The sequence below is a fragment of the Vulpes lagopus genome, chromosome 18 (assembly GCF_018345385.1).
Source record: "Vulpes lagopus strain Blue_001 chromosome 18, ASM1834538v1, whole genome shotgun sequence".
In the NCBI taxonomy this organism is placed as follows: domain Eukaryota; kingdom Metazoa; phylum Chordata; class Mammalia; order Carnivora; family Canidae; genus Vulpes; species Vulpes lagopus.
The window spans coordinates 20,605,010-20,632,370 of NC_054841.1; the positions used below are offsets into that span (position 1 = coordinate 20,605,010).

The window sequence follows — 27,361 nt, forward strand, 5'->3', positions numbered from 1 at the left end:
CGAAGTTGATGACATTTTTATTTGTAACCTAAAGTTTTTGGTGGAATAATGCTAGTTGCTATAGTAGATAAGGCCTGAGAGCTCTGCAGCTTAACACAGTGAGAGTTTACTTCCTCACAGGGGAAGGATTTGCAGGGCCCGCTGCTCCAGACAGTCATTTAGGGACTTGGTTCCTTCCACTTTGTGGCTCTGCACTCCTCGTGGGCCTTAGATGGCTCTCCATTCAGCCCATAGTCAGGGAAGGAGGAAGAGGGCTCTTAGGGGAGGTTTACAGAAGCCAGCCCTGGAAACGATGGGCGTCCTTCTGCCCATATTCCACCAGCCAAACTCAGATGGCCCTGAGAACAACCACAAGGGAGGCTGGGAAATCTAGTGCAGCCATGGGCCCAGAAGGAAAGGAGAATGTACTCTGTACAGGCTCTGCCTACACCTCTGAATCCTCTGGTACCCTCTCATTCTCTAATTTTCTTGTGACAATCTAATGGCAAAGTTCTATTAATGATAGACGTCACTTTATTCACTTAATCCCTTAGGTAGGCATAAAATAATCTTTGCATGTTACATTTGTCTAAATCTCCATTTCTTGGTTTAGCCTTGTCTGCACATCTCTGAACACTTAACTACACTCTTGTGCCACTTCCTTTTATTTTTACCTGCTCTGTTCCTTTGGCAAAACTGCTTATTTCCAGAGATGCCACCAGGAGGCAGAGGCAGCATAAGCAGGCAACAGTCAGGGTACCCCTACCACCATCTTAGCTGGGGGGGGCGGGGGGGGGGCGGGGTTGTGGCTGCCCAACTTTGAGAGCTGCCCTAACTCAAATCCAGAGCTAGTTGGTCCTAGAGACACAGGACAGTCCCTTCCTCAGGCTATCTCCTCCTGCCACGAGAGCCCGAAGGTGGGATACAGGAGTCTGTTCCTTCACAGCCGCCCCCAGAACAGTCAGCTGCATGCAGTCATGGCCCACCTATCCAGGAACATCAGATGCCTCAATGAATAGGGCTCCCCGGTTGAGAGGAAGTCCTCAGTGTGGACTCTTGATCTGTTCCTCTCAACAGAGCAGACAATCAGACTATTCTCAAATGTTCTCTGGTCATAGATTTAGTCATCCATTAAAAATCCTGTGAGCCCTCAGCACCCTCCAGGTCCAGCACTCAGCTGTAGATACTCTACACTGAATGGAACACTTCCTGCTCTTCGGAACACTTCAGTTTAAGGCAACAGTCCTGGGGGAGAGACAAAGCCCAGGCTTGTGGTGAGTGTTCTGCTGGTGGTCTGTGCAAGGCTGAGGGAATGCACGGATGGCATATGCCTGCTCGGCATGCTGGGGAAAGAGGGGCAGCTTCCTTCAGAAGAGCCATGGTAACCCGTAAGGCGGCTGTGAAAGGTCACGGTATGCTTAATGTGAGGAGAGATGCAACTGGAGAGCCCAAGCCCCTCAGCCTGCCCTTCACTGCAGCCCCACACCTCCTCAGTTCTGGTAGGCCCAGCTTTACCATGTCTGGGCTTACCTGCCCACCCAGGGGCCTCGCCACCAGGGCTCGGCCTCCCTGGCCACGCTGATTTCACTACATCGCTCAGGCTGTTAAAACTGTTGACAATGGGAGAGGGACCTCCAGGCCTACCAGCAGTCAGCGTGCTCCTCTTCCTGGGAACAGGATATGAAAACCTCCCTCATGTGGAGGTTGGTCCTGCCTTCTTCTTGGCAACTATTCTTTTTTCATAACAGCACATGCCTATCAAAGTCTCCTCAGTACCTGGGCCCTGCTATACATGGCCAGTGGCTCACTGGCAATCCTCTGGGAGACCCTGGGTTGGCTTGAGTCTTCTACCTTCTGCACCACCACTGCCCACTCCAAGCTTTTAGTTTCTAACCCGAGGACTGCAGATCCAGGTGATCGCCCCTGGTACACTGCATGAGCCAACAGGTCCTGAGGGGGCCTCATCGGAAGGATGGGCTAGAGGCTCTATGGGATTTAAATGGACAGATTCTGGGACAGACACTAGCGTCTCAGGGGCCTCTGGGCTCAATTACCAGGAATGTTTCAGAGTTAAAATTCACACTGAGCAATCTCTATAAAAGAGAGGGGTCATTTGTCCATTTAAGATGATGCTGCAAGGGCACAGGGAATATAAGATTACGGCAACACTGAGGCAGCTACAGAATTCATCTTTTCCAGACTTGTTTTGTTCTTCTGAAAGGCCCAAGAAAGTTAAGCAGCCAACAAACTTGTGGACATTGAAAGAAAAATCTGTAGGAAGGCCTCATGTGGTGGAAAAGTTTCCAGCATAGAAAGTATGAACAAAAATTGGGCAAAGGCCTCATTTCTGCCCATTCAGAAGTGGACCCACGCAGGTCCCTGATGGAGAAACTCCGCCGTTTGGTCACCTTCTCTAGGCCCTTTCTACCTAGTTTAAGAGGAAATGATAGAAGGAAAACATTTCCAGCTCCTGAGATTTCGTGGGCAACTGCTTTTGTCAGACTAACACTACCTTTTGTTTATACACCTGTGAAAGTCCTCCATCTGCTGGGCAGTCACATGATTTCTGAATAAAGTCAGAAGAATATCTACACTGACAATATCCATTTTGAAGGATTCTTTTTAAAGAACTTTTTAAATAAAGAAATAAACTTTTTACGTTTTGTACATCCTTGTCCTACACTGTCTTCATTTACTGCTGCAGGAAGCTGATGCCACAGTTCATCCTTGGTTCAGGAATAATACCAGAAAGCCACTTCAAGTCTCTTCGCTGCAGGAACCCCCAAGTGAACACACTTCCAAAAGGAAACTCCCAGTGTCCTGTAACTATTCTCCCCAGGAGAAATCCACCTTGCCGCCCAGTGCTACCACCTGGCTCAGGGCAGAGCCAGCTAGCATAGCCACCGTCCGTCACACTGGCCGAGGCCCCAGGTCCCAGAGGGCATCCACTATGCCTGCTCACCAGCACTGCCTCCACTGGCCCCCGAGCCTTTGCTGGGGGCCTGCGTGTCTGAGAAGCGGGAGGCCTGCTTGGGCAGACGGATGGGGACGTAGATGTTGGATGCACAGTGCTCCTTGAGGTACTCTCCTCCCTTCTCCTCATACTCTTTCCTGGTGATCCACACTTCATCGTTGTCCAGGTGGTCCAAGGCCCAGTCCCGAGCACCATACCAGGCATCCAGCACAGGGTTGGAGGCAAGCTGGACCTGAAACACAAACAGCACTCAGCAGAGGGCCATCCCCAACGCTAGGGCTCACGGAGTGACTATTTAGCAGGCCCAGCTGCAACCCCCTATGTGGTATCACCAGAAATACACACATGTGGGGGCCCTGGTGCGGAACTGCCCGCACCCTCCAAATACAGCTGGGTGGGGAAGCTGCAGACTCTACAAGAGAGCACACAAGAATGCAAAATGCAGCACACTCGACCTCACACAATCAACGGCTGCCAGCTAGGTCACCAACACCAGACCTGCCACTATGGGGCAACAAAGGACCAGCTGCCCCTCCTGTTCCCACACTGTCGACCACAAACTGCCATAAGCTGCCACATGGAGAAAGGAAGCAGAGCCAGCACTCCAGGTGGAGGAAAGGGTTTCTCACCCTGACACCCACTCTGTGAGCAGAGGGAAGCAGAGGCTGATACAAGGTGGTTCTGGCCGTGGTGGACAAGAAGAGTCAGGAGTGAAAAGCAGAGAGGATGGCCCAGGCATTCTCCAGGACGCTGCCAGTGCTGTTTCCACTGCTTACTGTCAGAGTGAGGCCACAGTCAGCAGCCCCGTGGGAGCCCCTCAACTCGGCTGACCTGACCAGAGCAGGAACATCCTCTGGAGCTCCAGTTAGGCTTCCTGTGTCGCCACCTGACTCCCCGCTCCTTCTTACCTCCCTTCCCAACCACAGGATTTCCAGGTTGGAATGGTAGTTTGAGAACTCTCTGAAGTAACAGGGAGGTGACATAAAGTAGAACCAGCATACACAGATGGAGGATGAAGCAGACAAACACAAAAATCAGAAGATTGACTGTGCTGACATGGGACATACTTGTGATAAGAGAGCGTCAGTAAATTAGGGTCACAAGAGCCCTTATGCTCTGGCTGGAGCAGGAGAGAATGAGTGTGAGGCAGTGTGATACTCCTGGCACAGACTAAGTGTTCAATAAATGGTAGCTAGCATTATTACCACTGAAAAACCAGTAAGATAATGGAATAAAATAATGAAATACTATACAGCCATACAAAAAAGCCTTTGGACACATACCTACTGGCATAGAAAAAAAAATTTGAAAAGTAAAACAAAAATACAGGTCACAAATAAGCCATCAACAATCTCTCCTTTTTTTTTTTTTTTTTTAAGCTAAAATCAAATACAAGAGAAGAAAATGAACCAAAAGTTTATATGTAACTCACAGTGGCTGAACTACAAGTGTTTTGCTTTTTTTTCTATCCTCATTTTGGCCTACTTAACTTGTCTGAGATTTTAGTAACATTTTTTTAATGTTTTGCTGGGGGGTTTTTTGTGCTTATGTTGAGATTATTCTTTGTTAACTTTTAAAACACTACTATAATTGAGTATTAAAATGTTTTGCTGCTTAAATAAGAAACCAAGAGAAACTTAAAGTATGTTCAAGTACCATCTCAAGATCTTAAATGGCTCACACTTGAGCTGCTGAATACATAACCTAAATGTTGAGTGAGTATCAGGGGTTAATTCTGGCATGACGCATACTTATCACATCACAGCTGCAAAGGATCAGCAAAAGTGGAAGCCACGGAAGCTGGGGCAGTGCCACACAAGGCTGAACCAGCTAAAGGACAGCAGCAAAGAGCAATCTGGCAGCATTCCTACAGCTAATGTTCACAAAGTAATTCACAGGAAGGGCTTTCGCGATGATCAAGCAATAGATCTTAAACATCCAATAATATGACGTGTTATGTCATCACAAGTCAAGTTTGCCAGCGCGCACCTGCACTCACTTTCTGTAAGTCACCACCACCCCCCACAGAGTCTGGCCCTCCTCCTGCCTCTCTTCCTCAGTCTCCTTCATGGGTATGCCCACCCTCCCAAGACCTTAAATGCTGATGTTATATAAGGCCCAATCATGGACATCTCTATTCTCCAAACGGTGCCCACTGACAACACAGTTTGTGCTGGGGGATCTGAGTCCACCCTTCTGCTTTCCTCTCTCCAGCACTCAGCAGCTGGCTATGAGTCATTGCTTCCTGGGCATCCCACTGGAAACCCAACTCAACCCGCCTCAGAAGTGGAACTCATTCTCCACCCACGAGCCTTCTCTTCATCTCCCATTTCCTAGTCTAGGGAATGCTGTATTTGTCCCACCAATTGCAGGACAACCTAGAGCGTAAGAATGGTCTTGGGTCCCACACTTTTCTCCCTAAATCCAACCTGTTATTCAGTTCTTACAACTTCACTCCCCTAATCTCTGCCACATCAACTCCTTCCTGTCCTCTCCCAAAACCTACTGCATATTTCCTGCATAGCCACCCAGTGACACTGAACCAAGACCTGGGGCACCATTCACAAGACAGTCTGTCCTCCCTAATAGAGGTGTGTAAGGAATACAGGAAAGGAGAGGGAAGGCTTCTGGCAGATGTGACATCTAAGCCAGCCATGAGAGACATGAGTATCAAGCTGGGAAGAGGATTCCAGGCAAAGGGAACCAGCAGGTGCAAATGCCCTGAGGCAAGGAAACATGATGTATTGGGGAACAAAGTACAGGGTGGAAGGGGAAGTGATGAGAGGTAATGCTGGAGTAATTCAAGGTCAGATCATAGGAGACGCTGCAACTGGTGGAATGAGGACTCCATCCTGAAACCTGGGAGCTGCGTCCTAACTGACCTCCTGCTTCTGATATTTCACCTAGATACCTGATACCCTATTTTCCACAAGTCAAAAACAGCTTCCTAAAATTCAAACTAAACAAAATGATTCCCCTGCTTAGACTCCTTTATGGTGCCATGGGGCCTAACAGTAACAAGAGCTGTGCAGGAAAGAGTTAACCCGCAGGCCTAACTGCTCGGAAGGCTGTCCTTGGCTGGCACATGCGAACTTGGATTTCAGGGGGGCTTCCATCCTGACTGGTAAGAGCAGCTCACTCTCCTGATGTTTGGACAAATAATGTAGTTTATGCTGAACACCAGCTTCCTTCTGTGAGTCTAGAATTGGACATGTGCCAGGCAGGGGGTACCTAAATGATCAGCCCTCAATAAAAACCCTGGGCACTGAGTCTCTAATGAGCTTCCCTGATTGTTGACATTTCACATGTGTTGTCACGGCTCACTGCTATGTCCTGTGTGACTCCACTGGGTGAGGACTCCCAGAGCTCATTATCTGCTTTCCCCTGGACTTCACACCATACACCTTTTCTCTACTGATTTTGCTTTGTCTCCTTTCAAGTCATAGCCATGAGCATGATTATATACAAGTATGATCCGTGATTATGTAGTGTGTGTGTGTGTGTGTGTGTGTGTGTGTGTGTGATTCCTGTGAGTCCTCCGAGCAAATCATGGAACCTGGAGTGGTCCTAGGTTCCTACTCTATACAACAGCTCGCATCTTAAGTGTGCACTTTGTACAGGCCCTATGCTGAGCACTAGACCTGCACTAGCACAGTGAATCCTGGTCACAGGAGCTCTGATTATCCCTTTGTACCACTGACAAAACAAAGGACTGGCAAAATTCAGTAAGAGTGGTGATGGAGTCAGGACCAGAGCCCAAAGACCATGCCGTGAATGTGTAATAAATACATCATACAGCAGGAAACCAAGATCAGCCTCAGCAGGATGTATGGGCCCTGCTGACCTCTCCACCGCACCCTCCTCCACTCCTCTTTAGCGGCCCTACGCTCCAGCCACACTCCACTGCACCTCAGTCCCTCAGCAGGCTTCTGGCCCCTGAACCTGTTGCTCATGCTAGTCCCTCTCTGGAATGCTCCCTCCATCCCACCCCATTCCACACTGTCTACGTGGCACACACTTTCTCATTCTAGGGACTCAGGTCTGAACCCCTCCTGAACTCCAAGACAGGCAGATGCCCGTGCATGGATGTCCATCATGTTCTGGGATATCAGGGTCTATTTAATTGGCTGCTGCCCCTCAGGTAGTAAATTCCCTGCAGCTAAGGGCTGTGACTAGGCATCTTAGCAGCTGCAAGGTGCCTGTCCTCTATGGGGGCTCAGACCATGTCTCCTAGTGATCAGAGATTTGGTAGATACACTATGGGGCATAAACACCATACAGGGTAAAAAAAAGTATTTTGAAAAAATAATGACATGGGAAAACGCTCATGGCGATTTAAGGAAATGCAGGTTATAGGCAGGTTACACTCATATACAAAGAATCTGCACAAGAGAAGCTTTGCCTGTAGAATGGAGGGGGGGGCGAAGAGAATGACTACTCTTCAGTGCGCACTCCTTGTAGTCCCCAAATTTTATTAGATGCATGTCTTTTTTCAGTTAAAAAACAACAACAACAGAGAAATACATAAAACATGATTCCCATTCTGCTTTAAAAATTCAACACATATCAAAGACCAGAAAAAACCCAAAAAATGTTAACAGTGGATATTTCTGGATGATGGAACTAGAAGTAATTTCCCTCCCCTACACCATATTTATGACTTTTGCAATCAGAAAACGAATAACTAATGCTATTTACAAAACAGCTGGTTATATGAGCAAGCAGTACCTTAAAAGCAGACTGGAAGGGCCTCATCTCCAACAACTCCTTCTCAATTCTACTTTTCATCCCAGGGTACATCATGTTTCCACCGGTGAGGAAAACGTTCTGAACCAGCAAGTCCTGAACATCCTTTGAGTACCTAGGAGAGAGATGATTCCTTCTGGCATAGTCCTACCAACGTAGGATCAGAGAATGCCAATGTAGAAATGTAAGAAATGTAAGGTCTTGCCAAAAAACAGAAATCTGCACATAAAGTGTTTTTAAAAACTTCCTGGGGCACCAGGCAGCTCAGTCAGTTAAGCATCCAACTCTCAACTTCAACTCAGGTCATGAGACTGAGCTCTACATCAGGCTCCATGCTGGGGATGGAGCCTGCTTGAGACTCTCTTTCCCTCTGCTTCTGCCCCTCCCCATCTTTTAAAATATATAAATAAATCTTTAAAAAACCCCACAAAACTTCCCTTTATCATTTACGATTTTGCAGAATTCACTTCCTTAGTAGGATTACAAGTTTTATGCCTCTTAACACACTTTTTAAAAGAACTGACTTTATGGAGGACTGATTTCCAAACATTCTGATAAAGTCTGACAAAGGTATACACCCCAGCAACCATGACTACAATCAAAATACAGATATTTCCATCACCCCAAAAAGTCCTGCTTTACTTTTGCTGACCAATCCTTCCACCTCCGTTTTTTTTTTCTTTTTTTAAAAAATAACAGCTTTAACTTATACATGTTTGAGCACTTTCCCATTGAGACAAAGCTCAAAGCCACTCGAAGTGGCCACAATAGCTTTTCTTCCTTGCTAGGTGCCAGTTTTCATTCTGTTTCAATCAACAGCAGCCAGGGAACTACAAATCATGCTCTCCACTTGTCCAGCTTGAATTATGAAAACTCACACTGCAGGAAAAATGCCTATATAAATGGGATGGGAAAGGAGCAGTTTATAGAAGTACAAACTCTTAAATATAATGTCGGCAAAGAGGAAAAAAACTCATAAGCTCTGCAAATTTTAAGGGTACTTAAAAATCACTAGTCTTCAATAATGTAAAGGTTTATATGAAAACCAATGCATGTTCATTATTGTATTGCTTAAACATCAAAGAATTTCTTAAAGTTCCTCAAATCAACTGAGCATTTACATTTTCAGAAAAGAATTACAGAGCCCCTGTGACATGCCAGGGCTGGGGAAAGATAAAGAATACTATCGGAACACAGCAAGTCAATGAAAAGGAGGGCATGAAACAGATTTTCAAATGCCCAACCATCTCATCTACCATTCAGTGTCAAATCCAAGGAAATGGTTCTGGAAGATGGAAGGAAAAGGAGGTTTAATCTCACCTGTCCAGGATGTACTGAAGGGTCTCTGCTATCCCAGCCTGCTCTTCCCCTATGAGGGACGGCTGGAAGATAATTTCTGGAGCTCGAATTCTTTCTGTCCCAACAAACAGCTGATGATAGGCTGCCAAGTTAAACACGGGCTTTAAAAACCCAAGGTTTAGAAGATATTTTTAGGCCACAGTGACAAAGATTCCAGTTGCCAGTATTTCTTATTCCAACATAGCTTCTGTTCTTTGTTCCTGCCAGAATAACCTCTCCCTAACTCTCCTGATAGGATAATCCCATTTTCGGTCTTTCTCCCACCTCTGTATTACAAATACCTTCAACTTTGCATGATGAAATGGTCTCTGCATTATAGGGAAAGAGATATCAGAAGAAGAGCAGTGGAAAGGACCAGCACTGCAAGACCAAACCTCCAGCCAGCACCCTGCTCAGCAGCCCAGTCGCTACACAGCAGAGAAAGCACTCTCCCCAGTGAGTCTCAGACTCAGGTCAGTCTGTCTGATTGCCATTTGCAATGACAGAAACTCAGGCCCAAATGGGGACTAAGCATAATTACACTGGCTTAAATATAAATGAAACCATTAAAGCTAGGCTTCAGGTCTAAAGTCCTCAATTACTTGCCAAAATATTTCTTCCAAGGCAGACTGTTTCCCACAGGTTCACAATCTTAGTGCTGGAACCTCAATCAATAAGAAAAGCCCTGACTTCAGATGTTTTAGTATTAGTACCTTAGCCCACCAACATTCTAGAAAATAAAACTGGATTTTGTTCGTTTGTTTGTTTGCAAAAATATTCCTAAAGAAGCAGACTAGACCAGACTAGTTGTTTTTATCAATGGTTTCAAAGCAGAAACATGGTGCAGGCTACAGGAACCCAACCTGGACAGTGGTGACTGGCTTCTCCACTTCAGGGGTTTCCTCTGAAAACAAGGGTTCAAAATCATTGATGCTTTCCACATCTTCCAGAGATGGCTCCAGCTGCTCCAGGTCAGGGGTCTAAGAACAGAAGAAACAGAACAAAACAGCACCTGTAATTTAAGAAGGCCTTCACTCTATCAGTTCACAGTCACGAACAAGAATTGGTGTTTTGCTCAATGTCCTCGAAGTTTGTGTAAAAATTATTAAAAATTTTCTAAACTATTAAAAAAAAAAAAAAAGACTAAAAGCTCCCGAGGCAGCAGAGAGCTTTGCGACTCTGGCACCCAGCACAATGGGCTTTCCTCTTCAGCCACAGTGAACCTAAGTGGATTCAACTCACGCTGGCAGGACCCCCAACACCGGGCTTAGGGCATACTATAATTTTGACCTCAACAAGAGAATCTGAGCAGGGGTAGTGTGGTTCTAGGTGACATCTCTAGCCATCTGTCATTCTGCCATGTGAAAGGCAGAGGAGTTTCACCTTCTGGACTCAAGGGGGAGAAGTTCCAGGAAGAAATTCCATGGAAGAATGCTCTAACAATGACAGTTGTCGTAAAAAGGACTGTCTTATGAGAAGGACTTGGGGAGGATGCAAGCTGACTCAGTACTATCCACCTGGCATGCTGAAGGGAGGTCCCTGCATGGGGTACAAGCCCCCTGAGGTCAGCCTTACCCTTGGAAATCTATGAAGTGCACAAATTACCAATATAATTCAGAGCACTTAAGTACACTTCTCTAGAACATAGCCACATATATTGCCAATGTAAATTAGCATTCAAACTCACTTTTTTTAAAGGTTTTTTTTTTTTAATTTTTTTTTTTAATTTTTAAAGAGACAGAGAGTGCACAGGAGCAGGGAGGCACAGAGGGAGAGAGAATCCCAAGCAGGCTCCATGGTGTGTAGAGCCTGATGCAAGGCTCAATCTCAGGACCCTTAGATTATGACCTGAGCCGAAATCAAGAGTTGAACACTCAGCCGACTGAGTCACTCAGACATCCCTCAAACTCACTCTTAAGGGAATGCCCTTCAACACTCCTGCAGTGCACACCCACCAGAACAGTTACATGCATATATGGCTTATAGAATGAGGGACAATGTATCCTAAATTCTGTTCAATATAAAGAATTCTACCAAATTTAAGGAGAGGGTGAACCCTGGAAAGGACGGGGAACATTTCATCTGAGACTAGAGAACAGGAAGAGAAGAACTAGTTTGGAAATAGGTAACTTAAGGAGAGAAGAAGGTTGGGATCCCTGGGTGGCACAGCGGTTTAGCGCCTGCCTTTGGCCTAGGGTGCGATCCTGGAGACCCGGAATCAAATCCCACGTCGGGCTCCCGGTGCATGGAGCCTGCTTCTCCCTCTGCATGGAGCCTGCTTCTCCCTCTGCCTATGTCTCTGCCTCTCTCTCTCTCTCTCTCTCTCTCTCTGTGTGTGACTATCATAAATAAAAATTAAAAAAAAATTAAAAAAAAAAAAAGAGAAGAAGGTAGGCTGGGAGGCAAGAATCCACGGACTTTGCTTTCAGGGAAGGAGGTGAGAGCCATCTGAATACTGCATCCAATTCAGGAGCAGAAAACCTGATCCTTCACAATCCTCCCTGTGGAGATGACTACTATGCTTCAAGTGTGAGGAAATGGGCTCCACAGAGGATCAACACTTGCCCAAGATCACATCACACTACTAAGTGTTGGAAGCTTGGCCCAAGACAGATGGTTTAGCTCCAAAGTCTTGGACCTGCCTCAAGCTAAACTTCTATACATCGTGAGTCTGAGTGCAGCAGGACAACTGGGCTCTGCGAGCATGGAAGATCTGAGGTCACAGTGAACAGGAGAACAAAAGATTTTACAAGCAGCAGCAAGGCCAGCTGAGTGAAACGGCAGGCTTCTCTACCCCAGGACGGGCTGCGAAGCACATGAGAAGACATTCCCCTGGAAGTCTGCAGTCTAGTCTGGAAGACTCTGATCTCCCAGAAAGAAGCCACAACCCTGGGAATGCTTGGGCCTGTTCTAATTCAGCACTAAACTCAGGGGTCCCAAGAGAGGATCAGAAACAGATCATGAAAGTTCTCCCTCATTTGGTGGCTCGTCATCCAGGGCAACCGGCAACCAGGAGCACTGTGGTGTTACAGAAAGAAGGGAGGCTTTGGGGTCACATCAGTCCAGCTCTGAATGGCAACCAAAGATTTATTTAATGTCACAATGGTATAGTCTGAGCATATTTCCTCCTCCTCCTAGGGCGTACCCCTAAGGCAGTGGTGGGGTGACAACTGGACACTTCTTCCTTCTTTCAACTAGGCACTCATTCTGGTCCCTTAACTGTTACAATACCAGGTTGGAGGCACACATATGTCACTTGTGTATTTAAAATAACTACAGGCAATACTTGGGGATCCTTTCTCCGAATAATGAGTAAAGGCAAGCCCTAGGCTCCAGAGTTACCTCCTACCTACTGCTCTACTCCCCACACTTCAGTCTGACTCATCTTCTATCCCAACCTCCACTCCTGACCTCTCTGACCTCCCAGGGATGACCTCCCTTGTGCATTCACAGCTTCCTCTACCCACCCGGAAGCCTGATCATAGCTGCCACCCTCCAATCCTACTCTACTGCTGTGCTGCTCCAACAGCCACTCTCAGATCCTAAAGGGTAGGATCCCACCCATAGGCTCATTCCTCTTGTGCTCTGAGGCAGGCTGTATTTTTCAAAAACCATGACAACGGTATCTTCCATCCTACATGCTCTTCCTCCAGGGGATTTTGACACTCCCCACAAAGGGATGGGGCTTATTTCCTCCCCTCGAATCTTAGCAGGGACCTGTGAGATTCCAACCATTAGAACTGACACAAGTGGTATCATGTGACTTCCTATGTGAGGTCATAAAAGGCCACACAGCTCCCTTCACCTTGACCTCTGAAACACTGGCTCTCTGGCTACTATCTCTTGGGCAGCTCCCTCCTAGAAGCCAGTTGCCATGCTGAGAAGCCCAAGGCACACAGACAGACCCCACATGGGTGCTCAGGTCCACCATCCTGCTAAGCATGGCCTTGGAGTCATCCCAACCCAGATGCCAGCTAAGTGAAAAACCCTCCAGGGGTCCCAGTCCCTAGCTGTCCAAGTCTTCCCAGATGAGGCTCCAAGTGTCACAGAGCAGAGATCCCTACTACGCTCTGAATTCCTGACCTGTCATATTTGGGAGCACAACACAATGGTCATCATTTTATGCTACTAAGTTTAGAGTAGTTTTTCCACACAGCAACAGGTAATTGAAATACACTTCTTGTGAGCAGGAGTGGAGAAAGGCCCAGGCTGCTGCTGGCGGGCCTGCCATCCTCTTCGGCTTCCTCGTGCATTCCCCAGAGCAGGTGTCTGCAAGCACTCCCAACACTTCTCCGCAGCCCCCACTTTTAGTCACCACTGGCAGTTCTTAGCAGATGGCTTCAGGTGCTTCAGAAAGCCCACTGCCTATTTATCCTGCACCCCACCTCTTTACCTTTCCTCCTGTCCTTCCACGCTCCGGTGTTATCACCCACTCTAGGCTGAGCCCACGACCCAAGCTCTTACGATGCTCCCAATAACCCTGCTGCTCTTTCAGTCTCTTACCCTAGCTTTTCCTCCACCCTCAGAATTCTAAGGAGTGGCCTTCCCCAGGTATCCTTCTCTTCTCACTCCCCATGCAATACTAGGTCCTTCCACAGCAGGGTCCTGGCAAATTTCATTTTAAGTCCCACAGAGACTCTAAAGATAAGGCACTCAAACCAAAGGCATTACCTCCAGCCTCTGCCTTTCAGGATAGCCTCTGTGGGGCCTCCATGGGGCCTCCGTGGGGCCTCTGTGGGACCCTCATGGGACCAGAGTGAATCTGCACTTGGATGGCCTGGGTCTGAACCTCAGCTGCACTACCTGTAGCTGTGCAAAGTTGGGCAAATTCCTCTACTCCCCTGAATCTCAGCCTCCTTCTCTGTCAAACAGATATATAATAGTACTCACAGAATTGTAAAAATTAATCAAGATAACACTTGCAGAAGTGCTCAGCACAGGGTCTGCCACATGTCACATGTTCTATTATCAGCAACTGCCACTCTGTTACCACATCCACTAAGTGGCACCAAAAACCCTGGATGCTACCTCTGAAGTGTCTCCTCTACCTTCCACCCCCATGGCTGCTCTCCCACCCTTCCCACATCAGCTCTCTTCTGGATTACAACACATTTACACCTGCTTTCCCACCCCAAGCTTCACCCCTCCCTAAACCCATCATCCTAACTGTCACTAGTTATTTTCCTAACATAAAGTCTCTTTAGATTATTTCCTTGCTGGACATCCTTTTGGCTCTGTGTGAAGGCTGACTGATAAAGACCTTTGTAGGCTGGCCTCTGCCTCCCTTCCCTGCTTCATCTCCCACGCTGCACACGAAACCTACCATGCTCCCTGCATGCATCCTTCTTTGCATCTAAATGTCTCAATCTATGATGTCCTTCCCTTATTTGCTACCTATTGAAATCTACAATCTTTCAGGGCCCACCTCAAATATACCAATCCTTTCTCAAAACTTCATCTATATTCCCACACACATCTACCATCATATCAGATAAGCTTCATTACAGTCAGCTAAGTATAATACAATATCCTCATTTTTTCAGGTAAATGAAAGATGCAGAAAACGTATGTTAATCTATGTCACTAGTACCTAGCATACCATGCCTATTACTGTGTGTGTGGTGAGCCCCTGGGATACACCCTTTAATTTCCCTGGAACAGCAGATTATAAAATGTTCAAGTTTCAAAAGACTTCTTCAGCTATAGCAAAAACATCATCATCCACCTTCAATTATCTATACTCAGAAACATGCTACTTAAAGATCACTTCTCAGTTTCACTAGAAATGATAAAAAAATATTTTACTCATCCTAATTCATATGACTCACAGAGAAATAAAGCCAATGATTTCTTTTTTTTAAAGATTTTATTCATTTATTCATGAGAGACAGAGAGAGAGAGAGAGAGAGAGAGAGAGAGAGAGAGAGACGCACCAAGACACAAGCAGAGGGAGAAGCAGGCTCTATGCACAGAGCCCAACGTGGGACTCGATCCCGGGTCTCCAGGATCATGCCATGGGCTGAAGGCGGCGCTACACCACTGAGCCACCCAGGCTGCCCCAAAGCCAATGATTTCAAAGCAGGCAATGGGCATGCTAGAGAGAACAGATTTCTCTACCACGGCTGGCTTCTCGCCTTCTAGGGTTTGCCAGAGTGTCCACATGTATTGTGTAGCACTCAGGAACACAAATAGCCATTCTTTTGGAACTGAACAGAATGACAGTTTGCCAAAGCACATGAGAGAAGATGCGGCATGGTTCCCTGGAATAGTCTTGATGGAGTGGCATAAGAACAAGCAGAGGCCAGCTCTGATCTTGGCTAATCAGGCAAGAGAACTTTCTATATTAAGCTCATTGTGTTCTCCAAAAAGTGATGGTGCTCTAAAACTGTGCCCCTCCCCCAACGCCACTGCTGTACTTAGTGATGGAAGGCCAACATCCTCTAGTTTAAATACTTCATTAGGAATGCTGACAAAGCCCACTCCTTTACAATATCCTCATCAGAATACTTGCAGAATAGCAAGTGCTGAAATGGACTGGTCTATGGGGAAAAAATGGATTTCAGAAAACACTTCAGTTAAAAATTTTGCTGGATTAATCCAATTTAGCCATTACTACTTGGATGGTATTTCAATACGAACTTTGATCCACATAAATCCATTCTCTCCATTCTAAACAAATTACATTGCCGGAAAACACCATAAATACTTTTGAAAGGTAGAACTAGCCAGCCACTGTCGTGGTCACATTTATCCCATGAAATTACTGTAACTGACCCTAATCACACTCACCCTCAATAAATGCTGACTGACCCTCATGCTTTGAGGACAGATCAACTCATTAAATTTGTTGTATACAGAGAAACTACTGAAAGTCCAAAATTTCAAAACCTCCCCAAGCCCAGAGAGATCTGAATATTATCCCCAGAGCACGGAAGGAAGTGGGGACTTAATAAGTACCTGCTAACTGCATGAAGGAGTGGCTGACTCACAGCCTGCAACAAATACAGAAAAATCCACAAAGAGAAGGAAAAACTAGCTCTCAACTGCTTACGAATCACATTTTATAGTTGTTTGGGCTTTTCTTTTGAAATCTGAAATCCCGGGGTGCCTGGGTGGCTCAGATGACCGAGTAGACGTCTGCCTTTGGCTCAAGTCATGATGTCAGGATCCTGGGATCAAACCCCACATTGGGCTCCCTGCTCAGGAGAGTCTGTTTCGCCCTCTCCCTCTACCCTTGCTTGCGTTCTGTCTTTCTCATAAAAAAAAAAAAAAAAAAAAAAAAAAAAAAAAAATCTGAAATTCCTCGCCTGCCAGTGGCTTAATGATACATCTCTGGTATAAAGATGCTGATGTCCTACTAGCACATTAAGCACGGTAAGAACTGAACAAGGGGGAATACACAACAAAGGCAACATGGGCCTGCACAACAGGGAATCGGGGAAGCTGACCTGGGATACCACTCCAGAGTAAGACGGCAGTCATGGCCCCTCACCCACACTCTAGCCATCCTGGGAAGCTGTGTCCAGGAAGCTTGACTCGGGGTCTGCTCTGACATGCATGCCCTGGCTGGCTGTTGGCCTCAGGGAATCTCAGGTATTTGGAGAGCTGGAGATGGAGGCTGAGTGCAGCAAGTGTGTAAGTGAGCCTCCAGCTGAGAGTCAGAGCAAGCACAGGCTTCCTACTGAGCCAAAGACACCTCTGAAGTCACTGGCAAGCAGCCACACCACGCCTAGCACCAAACTGGATTTTTCCATGGGACTGCTTCTTTCTAAATGTATAGGTTTTAGAATTTAAAGAAAGTTGATTTAAAAACAAAAACCTACCAAGCTAGAATGGTTAATCCTGGCCCAGAAATGTCACAAGTCAATGAACAAGTCCTTTGTCTTAGAACTCCAGAGCAGATAGATTTAGGACCTGCACACACTTACTAACACTTTCTTCCAGTTCTAAAGCCAAGCAAGTCAACTCATGTGTATGGGTGTGCAGCGCCCAGTGTGAGGATATGCATCACCTTGGGCCCTATCTCAGCCCTGCCACTTGCCTTGATGCCATATCAACACTTATTAACAGTCCACTGGCATGGAAACAAAAAGGAGAAGACAGAGAACACTGAAGAGCTTATTCAAACAGTTTTAGTCATGGCTGATCTTAAATCAACGCATGGACATTTTATTAAGCACATCTACTAGGTGCTGTAAAAAATCCATCAACTATTATGAAGCATGACTCCTGTCCTTAGGGGACATCACGATGGAAAGAAAGTGAACCATCAACCACAATATACTTAAGAAAATATGAGGAAAAGTAGAAGGGAGTGTGTGACTAACTGCAAATAACCATTAGAAGAATGTCCAGATTCAAGATGGCACCACATGGCTGGTGCGTGAATGTTCTTTCTACTCTACATGCACAGATGCCCCTTCCAGGGGAGCCAGAAGTCTACAGGGTGACTCACCCTTGGGTACAAACTTCAGTCAGCACAAGGTCAGTGCCTCTCTGCCCTGTCCATGTCCCCATGGACGGCACTCACCATGCTGCTTTCCAAGTCTGGTCATACCTCTTTGAGGTCAGCCTTCTCAAGATAGTCCTCCCTCCTGCCCTCAGGCTAAACGACCCTATGGGACCCTCCTCCCAAGGCCCCTGGTACCTCAGGCTTGCTGTCCACCACATCCACCTCAAGGGTGACTTCTGCTTGGAGGATTTTCTGCTTTGCCTGCTCCACTGCTGAGCTGAGTTTCTGTATGTAGGACTGCAGTTCTTCCGGGGAGTCCATGTTCAGCTCTACCAGAGCTTTGTGAAACTGATCCATCTGGCCATCCTCTAAAAGTTCCTGAAACCAGAGCAGCTGCAATTCATCTTCAAAGATGACAACACAATCACAAACAGGAAGGAAAAAGAAGTAGTTTGGAAGCTAAACAGAGAAAAACTACAGCAGGAAGGGCTCCCACAACTCCCCTAGCCTGCCCCTCCACAAAATCTCACCTCCCACCCACAGTTCACACACCGCCCTCTTCCCTAGCTGTCTCTAGGCTGCATCGTATTACAGTCTCAGCACCATCTGAATAGGCAAAACTAATCTATGGTGACAGATGTCAGAAATGTATTGGCTAAGAAGGGATATGCAGGAGGTTTCTGGGATGCCAGTAGTGCTCTGGATGGCAGATATACATTGTGTCTCACGTTGTGACAATCCATCGAGTTACACACTATAGATTTGTGGACATGCGCTACACTTCAATTCAAAAGTTATAAGACAAAGGAGATTATAAGGCCAAAGTAAATTGGTGAAGGCCAAGCCCACAACTCTCTTGAGATACCTGCTGCTCTGTATGCAGCATGACTCCTCTGTGCTGAGGTGCTCCACACTGAGAACCCTCGAGTCCTCCTTGATCGCAAGGGGAACTCAGACAGTCACTGCATTTCTTGGCTGAGGAAGAAGATCTAGGAAGAAACCTTTCTGGGACCGCCTGTGCAAAGGCTGCGGTGCCCTCCTGGGATGCACACGCACCTGCACATAGAGCAGTCTGTCCAGCCGCTCCTGGTCCAGCTGCAGCTTCTCCTCCCGCCGGCGGGCATTGAGCTCCTGCAGGCGCCGCAGCTGCTGCTGCCGCCTCTCCTGCTTCTCCTCAGAGCTCAGAGTGCTGCCCAGGAGCTTGCTAGAGAACGGGAGCTGCATCTTGTGGACATTGTTTTCATAATAATCAGGGCATCTCCATTTTTGCAGTTCTTTGGAGAAATAATTTTGGAAGTTATAAAACGGAAACACTATTAGCACAGAAATTAGAAAGTTAATACCAAGCTTTGAAATCCAGATAAGGTAGAGAAAGCACGGTCCACTCAAACTCTGACTCCACCCCCGTGACAAAATGCAGATACAACACCTGGACATGTGTAATGCCTACAGATCTGTTCTCAAAAAATTGCTAACTAAAGTTTGCCAGACAGACCTGATAACAGAAAGAAACTTGGAACTTTAGGAATGAAGAAATAGCAATAGATATGATGAAAATCTCGGTCAACGTGATAGACTAACCTCTTCTGGAGTTCTTTTAAAATATGTTTGACAATTCAAAGTAAAAAGCCCTCAAAATGTCTGTTGGGTTTTCAACGTGTATAAGTGTAATACGTAAGACAACCCAGGATAAAGGAGCCCCTGGGGTGCTAACATTGCCACATTCCACTGAGATGGTAAAAAGAGGCTCTCAAAACACTGCAAGGAGTCTGTCGACTATAACCTCAGGGCAACCATAAAAAACTATACAAAAAGATATAGTAAAAACACAACAGACAAATTAAAATACCAATACGAAAACAAAATTTTTAATATTTAAATAACCCAAAAAAGGCAGTAAAAACAGGAACAAAGAGAATAACAGACAACAAATAATAAAATGGTAGAACTAAACCCAACATATGAATAATAAATTTTAAACTGTCTTACCAAAGTAGTTAAAAGATAGAGACTGACACCGTGATTTAAAAAACCAAACAAAACAACCAACTATTAAGAAACTCACTTTGAATATAATGATAAAAGTAGATTTAAAAGATGGAAGGACACTCCATGCAAGCACTCAGCAAAAAAAAAGTTGGAGTGGCTGTATTAACCTCCAAGTAGACATCAAAGCCAAGAAAATTACAAGGGGTAAAAAGGGATACTGTATAATGATAAAAGGTCAATTTGTCAAGATAGAATAAGAATCCTCAATATGTACCTAACAAAAGCGCTTTAGATACTTAAAAGCAAAAACTGACAGAAATGAAAGGAGAAATAAAAAATTTACAATTATCTCTTGAGACTTCAAAACTCTTTTAATAATCAACAGAGCTACAAGCACGGGAAAGGAACAGGGACATAGAAGAACTGAAGAGCATAAACCAGTGAGCCTAAATGACATCACAGTCTACTCCGCCCAACAGCAGAAGTCCATGATCTTTTCAAGTATAAATGGAACATTCACCAAAGGAGACCATGCACCAGGGTCATAAAGCAAACCTTCACAAGCTCCACTGATACCAAGGTTTTTTGACATAATGAAATTTAACTAGAAATAAGTCATGGAAATACTACAGGAGTTCTCTCTAAATACTTGACCATAAAACACCTTAACTTTCAGCCTTCCACATCAATTATTTATTAAACTATCAAATTGGATTGAACCTTTAAAACCTAAATGTTTTATTTTAATTAAGTTTTAATTTTAATTCCAGTGTAGTTTCAGGCATACATTACAGCAATTCAATGATTCCATACATCATCCAGTGCTCATTACAGGTATGCTCCTTAATTCCCATCACCTATTTCACCCATCCCTCCACCTTCCTGCCCTCTGGTAATCATCCATTTGTTCCTGACAATTAAAAGTCTGTTTCTTGGTTTGCCTTTTTTTTCCCTTTGTTCATTTGTTTTGTTTCTTAAATTCCACATGAGTGAAATCATATGATTCATCTTTTGCTGACTTATTTCACTTAGCATAGTACTCTAGTTCAATGCGTATCATTGCAAAACAACATGTATCGACTCATTTTTACAGCTAATAATATTCTGGTGTGTGTGTGTGTGTGTGTGTGTTCCACCTCTTCTTTACTCATTCATCTATCAATGGACACTTGGGCTGCTTCCATACTTTGGCTATTGTAAATAATGCTGCTATAAACATAGGGGTGCATATATCCCTCTGAATTAGTGTTTTTGTATTCTTGGGGTAAATACCCAGTAATGGGATTACTGGATCACTGTGGTCCTATTTTTAACTTTTTGAGGAACCTACATACTGTTTTCCAGAGTGGCTGCACCAGTTTGCATTTCCACCAACAGTGTAAGAGGGTTCCTTTTTTTCCACACCCTGGCCACACTTGTTTCTTGTATCTTTGATTTTGGATGGTATCTCTTTTGATTTGCATTTTCTGATGGTAAGTGATGTTGAGCATCTTTTCACACGTCTCTTGACCATCTGTATGTCTTCTTTGGAGAAATGCTCGTTTATGGATTATTTGTTTTATGAGTGTTGAGTTTAATCAGTTCTTTATATAATCTGGATACCAACCCTTCATTGGACATATCATTTGCAAATATTTTCTTCCATTCCATAGGTCGTCTTTTAAGTTTTGTTGTATCCATTCACTGCGTGGAAGCTTTTTATTTTGGTGTATTCTCAATAAAACAACACATTTCTAAATAATCAATGGTTCATAAAAATAAATACTGAGAGAAATTAGAAAATATCTGAACTCAATAAACATTTAAAAATATCAAAATGTACAGAATGTAGATAAAGCAATGCTGAAAGGGAAATTTGCAGCATTAAATGCTTACACTAAAAAGAAGAATGGTCTCATAATAATCTGAACTTCTATCTTAAGAATCTAGAAAAAGAGGGCAAACTAAACCTAAAGTAAGTAGAAGGAAAGAAATAATAAAAAGACATCAATGAGATTACCTAAATAGTCCTACTTCTATTAAAGACATTGAATCTATAGTTATAAGTCTTTATTTTTTTTAATATTTTATTTATTTATTCATGAGAGAGACAGAGAGAGAGGCAGAGACACAGGCAGAGGGAGAAGCAGGCTTCTTGCAGGGAGCCCCATGTGGGACTCAATCCCCAAACCACAGGATCACAACCTGAGCCAAAGGCACTCAACCACTGAGCCACTCAGGCATCCCTATAGTTAAGTCTGTATAAAAAGAAATCCCCAGGCTCTAATGGTTCCACTGGAGAATTCTATCAAATATTAAAAAATATATATTATCATCTATCTACACAATGTTTTCCAGAAAATAGAAGGCGGGGGTACCTGGGTGGCTCAGTCGGTTAAGTGTCCGACTCTTGGTTTCCACTCAGGTTATGATCTCAGGGTACTGAGATTGAGCCCCATGTTGGGCTCTGCACTGAGCACAGAGCCTCAAAATTCTCTCTCCCTTTCTTTCTGCCCCTTCTCCCCCAATTAAAAAAAAAAAAAAACAGAAGAAAAGGGAACACTTTCCATCTAATTTAATAAGACCAGCATCACCGGGATACCAAGACTAGTCAAAGACCATATAAGAAAACTATAGATCAACATCCTTCATGAATACATGAATATAGACATAAAATCCCACAAAATATTACCAACTCAAATAAAAAAACATATAAAAATAATAATATACCTGAACAAGTGGGGTCTATCCCCCTACCCAATCAAGGCTAGTTCAAAATCCAAAAGCAATCATTAAAATCTCCCATATGAGTAGTCCTAAAGCAGGAACACCACAGGATCATATCAATTGGTGCAAAAAGCACCTTTCACAAAATTCAAAATCCATTCATGATACAAATGCTCAGTAAAACTAGGAAGAGAAAAGAATTTCCTCAGTTAGATGAAGGACATCTGCAAAAAACTTCACGCTAATATCATACAGTTAATAGTGAAAGACCACATTCCTCCACTATGCCAAAAACAGGATCTGGGCATAAAACAGGGATGCTCACTATCACCACTCTTATTCAATATTGTGCTGGAAATCCCAGCCAGTAAAATAAGGCAAGACAAAGCAAAAAAAGGCAAACAGATCCGAAAGGAAGAAATAAAACTGTCCCTTTTCATGGATGACATGTCTACATAGAAATTCCCAAGGAATCTACAAAAAACAAAAATAAATTTAGCAAGGTCACAGGATATAAGGTCAACACATAAAAATTAATTGCATTTCTATACATTAACAATGAGAAGTGGAAACAAATGAAACAAGCAAAGAAAGACTCAAACTCAAGCATAAATCTAACATGTACAGGATCCATATGTCGAAAACTACAAAATGCTGAAGAAAGAAAGAAAAACCTAGGTAAATGGAAAGAGCTACTATGTTCATGGATTAGAAGATTCCACGTAGTACAAAATGTCACTTCTCCCCAGTTTAGATTTAACATTACATCTTGATTTAATATCATATCTGGATTTTTATTTAAAATGTTGTTTCAGGGGATCCCTGGGTGGCGCAGCGGTTTGGCGCCTGCCTTTGGCCCAGGGCGCGATCCTGGAAACCCGGGATCGAATCCCACGTCAGGCTCCTGGTGCATGGAGCCTGCTTCTCCCTCTGCCTGTGTCTCTGCCTCTCTCTCTCTCTGTGTGTGACTATCATAAATAAATAAATAAATAAAAATTTAAAAAAAAATAAAATGTTGTTTCATATCCAATCTAATACAGATTTCATATACTTTCAATCAAAATTCCAACAGAATCTTTTTTGTACATATGAATAAACTAATCCTAACATCTACATGGAAAGGTAAAGGAGGTAAAATAGCCAAAACCCTTTTCAAAAAGTTAACAGTTTACTGAACAGTTTAAGTAAATACCAAAAGGAAGAGGGGATACTAAAAAGCCAAAGAGTCATCCTGGGCACAATTTAAGGAACACCTCAATGTAGCCAACATCTATAAGCCGCAGGCAAATGCCCTCTTCATTACCTTCCACGTAATCTTCAGCAACGTAGCTGTGCTCGTGCAGGATCTCCTCCATGCGGCTGAGTGTGATGGCTGCCAGGTGCCCAGGATACTTCAGCTGCAGGAGGCGCTGGAGGTAGCCAGCTGCTTGGCTTCCTCCCAGATTGATGCGTTTGCAGTTTTTAGCATCTAACCTACAATCAAGGAATGGAAAACAGTGCTGACGTTTTTGGCAACATGGAAGAAAGAACAGGGACCACTTGGTGGGGAGTCTGAGAGAAGGATAACAGTCCAGATGAACAAAGAAGAAACCAACCAGGTAAGGGAACAGAAAACTTTACAGATGAAGGGACTCTAAGTTCCCAGCCTCTTACTCAATGCAGGAATTCGTAGTCCACACCCAGACATCTAACTTCCAGCAAGAGTCTCAGAAGGAAACAAGGTTAGATGGAAAGATTGTGCGCTCTGAATTCAGACCCTAATGTGACTTGTCAAGCATTTCTCAACCTGTGGGCCTTGTAGAATCAGTGGGGGAAAATGTTAAACATACTAATTCTCAGGACTCCTTTGCTTTGGGGCAGGCCCGGGAATATGCATTTTAACAAACTTCTCAGGTAAGTGCAGCAAAGGCTGGAGTTTAAGATCCCCTCCCCTAGATACTCCACTTTTACTGATGCATAAACATTAAGGAACCATGCACATACTGGCTTACTGTAAACTAAAAGGACCTGGTCCCCTTCACATGATATAAAGGGAAAGAGAACCAGAATAACATTTTTCTTAACATGAGAAAGAGGAGCAGAGCACTAGGGTCTTGAAGCATAATGAAATGCTGCCGCTATATCATGCTTCACCAGCAGATGCCAGCATAGAACAGGCTACGCTCCAATGTGCTCATTTCTTAGCTTTCAGGTAAAATACTTTTCTCTCAGTATGATATAAAAATAACAAGGTTATTTTTAATTTCTGCATATTCTGTTTACATAAAATAGAAAACTCTATACATCAGGAATGTTTGGTAATATGTAAAAGAAGTATTATCTTCATAAATTTTTGTAGAAACTTCAGAGAAAATACCACTTTAGTTCTAAATAAATTCAACATTTATTTTGACTTAAACATTCAGACTATAATCTTCTAGTTCACAAAGTGCCATCACCTACATAATTATTTCATCCTCAGGGTGAGGATGAAATTAGTTTCTAAGAAACTCTAAGAAATTAGTTTCTCCCAATTTTACATGTTAAGCAGATATGTGAAGAGGGTAAATAACTTCACCCTCAGCAGGGCTGCAAATCCAGGCCTTCAAGGCCAAAACCAGGGCTCTACTTCCTACTTAAATGCCCTTTATGCACTGAGAAACCTCAGAGAGCACCATGCTGGCCTTCGTCTCTTCTCTGAGCATAAAAGTCCAAACATAAAATGAAAACAGGTTTATTTTTTTTATTTTTTTTGAAAACAGGTTTAAAAATGAAACTACCCTCACCTTTTATCCAACTTGGAAATGTTTTAATAAGTACCTGTATTACATGCCAGGGACTATACCTAGAAAAAGAAAGGTCTTAAAAAAAAAAAAAAAAGGTCTAAACAATCATGATTAAAAAGCTTTAAATAAAAAAATAACCTCTCAATAATAAGGTGACTCCAGAACATTTCAAAGACCGTTTACATTATTCAAATAATGTATTCAAAACATTTTTATGGAGCACCTACTACCTGCAGGTACTAGGTGAGCTATCTTGCCATAGTTCAAAATAGTAAAATTCTAGAATTGTAGATTTGGCCCTCGCAGACGATCTACTGCAACTTGGCCCAGGAGATCACAAAGGATGGAAGGTGGATTGACTAAAGTCACATAGTCAAGTATGTCAGAGGCAAGCCCAGAGGCCGGTTCACAGTCCAATGCTTGTTCTTTCCACTCCACCTCTAAAGTGGGCCCCCAATAAATGTTTTCTGAATGTTTCTCAAAACAGCACTCAAATGCTGTCAAGGCTACTCACCTCCCTTCTAAGATGGGTAAAATATGTGTACACTGGTATCCAGATGAAATGATGAGCCCACTGGAAATCAAGTTCTTTGGCTTATTGTGGTAAAAGCTGAAGAGGCTGTCTATTCCATAGGCAACCTTAGGGATCCCATAGCACTCAAAAAGAAGCTCGGACATCATTTGTCGAGAATACAGTGGGTTGCACACAGCTTCTGTCAGAACTATGGGATGATCGACACAGCCCTACTTTTAAAGAAAAGAGAAAGGAGACAAGTAACAAAAAACACTCTTTTCAAAGCACAAAAAGAAACCAAAGTCCTACTGTAAAGACTGAATTTGCTTTTTGGTTTTTAATCAAAAATCTGACCAGAAGCAACTGTAGAATACTCACCTCATCTCTACTGGAAGTTGTTGTAGAAAATATGAAAGCAGGGTCAATTTAAGGTTAATCAGTCAAACTCCCTCCAAAGTGTCAGCAAACCATGTCAGCTCTGTCTCCGATTTACCTTCAGAACCCAATGGCTTCATACCACATCCCCCTCCCCCAACTTCCTTCGCGTAAGTCACCACCACCTCTCACTTGGGTTATGGCAACAGCCTCCTAACTGACCTCCTGGTTCTACCCTATGCCCCTTGCCAGTTTGTTCTGCATTTAGCAGCTACAATGATCCTTCTGGAACAAAAGCCACATCCCTGCCCTTGCTCAACACCCTGCCATGGCTCCTCATTTCACGCAAGTAAAAGCCAAACGTGATCTGCTCCCCCCACCGCAGCTCTCTGACTTCCTCCTCCACTTACTATTCTCCTCTCACCCTGGCTGCTATCAGTTAGGACTGGGGCACATTCCTGCCTCGGGGCCTGCTCACTGGCTGTTCCCCGTCTGGAATGCCCTTTGCTCATTCACATGGCTTGCTCCCTCAGTCACCTCCTTGAATCCTTGCTCAAACAGCATCTTCTCCCTGCGTCCTATCCTGACCATGGGGCGGGGGGGTCATCCTCTCCTCTCCTCCTACCCTACCTGAAAATCTACCACCTAATTCTAGTTATTCGCCTTTTCATACTAGACTGTCTTTTTTTTTTTTCCATTCTAGCTCCAAAGCACAGAAAAAATGTGTCACATTCACGGATGTATTCCGAACGCCTAGAAAAGTGCCTGACACAGAGTGGGGTGCTCAATACCTACGGCCGAGTGTGTGCTGCAAGGGAGGAGGAGCGCTGTGTGCTCGCTGCTGTACCCCAGGAGCCTGGCGCACGGCGTGCACACCTTGGGCGCTTACGACTTACTCGACTGACCAAATGAACGAGTAAATGAGCAAATGAGAGCTCCTGTAGTGAGGACGACCCCAGAGAGCCCAGAGCGCGGAGCCGCGAGCCCCCCCCCCCCCCCGCTTCACCTGCGAGGAGACACCCAGGTGCTGGAAGCTGTAGTCCAGCAGCAGCTCCTGCAGCTCCAGGTTGACCGGTACGTTGCGGTCGAAGGGCGAGCGCAGCATCCAACGCAGCGGCTCCAGGCTGCCCAGCGCGTTGCCCACCTGCGGGCCCGCCCCGCCCCGAGCCCCGCCCCGCCCGCGGGCGCACACAGCGCGGAACTGCAGGCGCGGCTCGGGACCCGGGTCCGGGCCGGGGCACGCCCAGCCGGCGCGGGCCTGGAACGACCCGTTGTCCAGCACGAGCGGCACCGGCAATGGCCCGTGTGCCCCCGGCCCGGCCTCGAGCACCGGGTCCGGCGCGGCGCGGGCGTCGCGGAACGGGAAGACGTTGGCCACCGCGCCGGCCGCCCCGGCCGCCGCCATCTTGGAGCGCGCACGCCGCCGCCCCGCCCCCTTCCGCAGCGTCGCCCAGGCGGCGCCGAGCCCCGCCCCCCCGCGGCCCGGCGCGGAAGGCGCAGGGTCCCGCCCCGACGGCGAGGAG

At 45.0% G+C, this 27,361-nt stretch overlaps 1 protein-coding gene across 1 annotated transcript; it reads right to left on the reverse strand.

The window, feature by feature from the left end:
* On the reverse strand, positions 1-27,361 carry ACTR5 (actin related protein 5). Its single transcript, XM_041732938.1, has 9 exons — positions 26,845-27,361; positions 25,464-25,693; positions 23,488-23,657; positions 18,546-18,763; positions 17,685-17,867; positions 9,901-10,017; positions 9,020-9,159; positions 7,682-7,814; positions 1-3,185 (listed from the first exon to the last, which is right to left on the reverse strand). The coding sequence occupies exons 1-9, from the start codon at positions 27,241-27,243 to the stop codon at positions 2,928-2,930; spliced, it is 1,848 nt and encodes a 615-aa protein (XP_041588872.1). The 5' UTR covers positions 27,244-27,361; the 3' UTR covers positions 1-2,927.

Bases quoted from the DNA above. Each gene is read 5' to 3' on its own strand.
- ACTR5 (XM_041732938.1), bottom strand. From the start codon at position 27,243: ATGGCGGCGGCCGGGGCGGCCGGCGCGGTGGCCAACGTCTTCCCGTTC. The intron at 25,694-26,844 runs GTGAAGCGGGGG...CTTTAAAAGTAG, and splicing joins ACCTGGGTGTCTCCTCGCAG to GGCTGTGTCGATCATCCCAT. The intron at 3,186-7,681 runs GTACTGCTTGCT...TTTGTGTTTCAG, and splicing joins CCTTCCAGTCTGCTTTTAAG to GTCCAGCTTGCCTCCAACCC.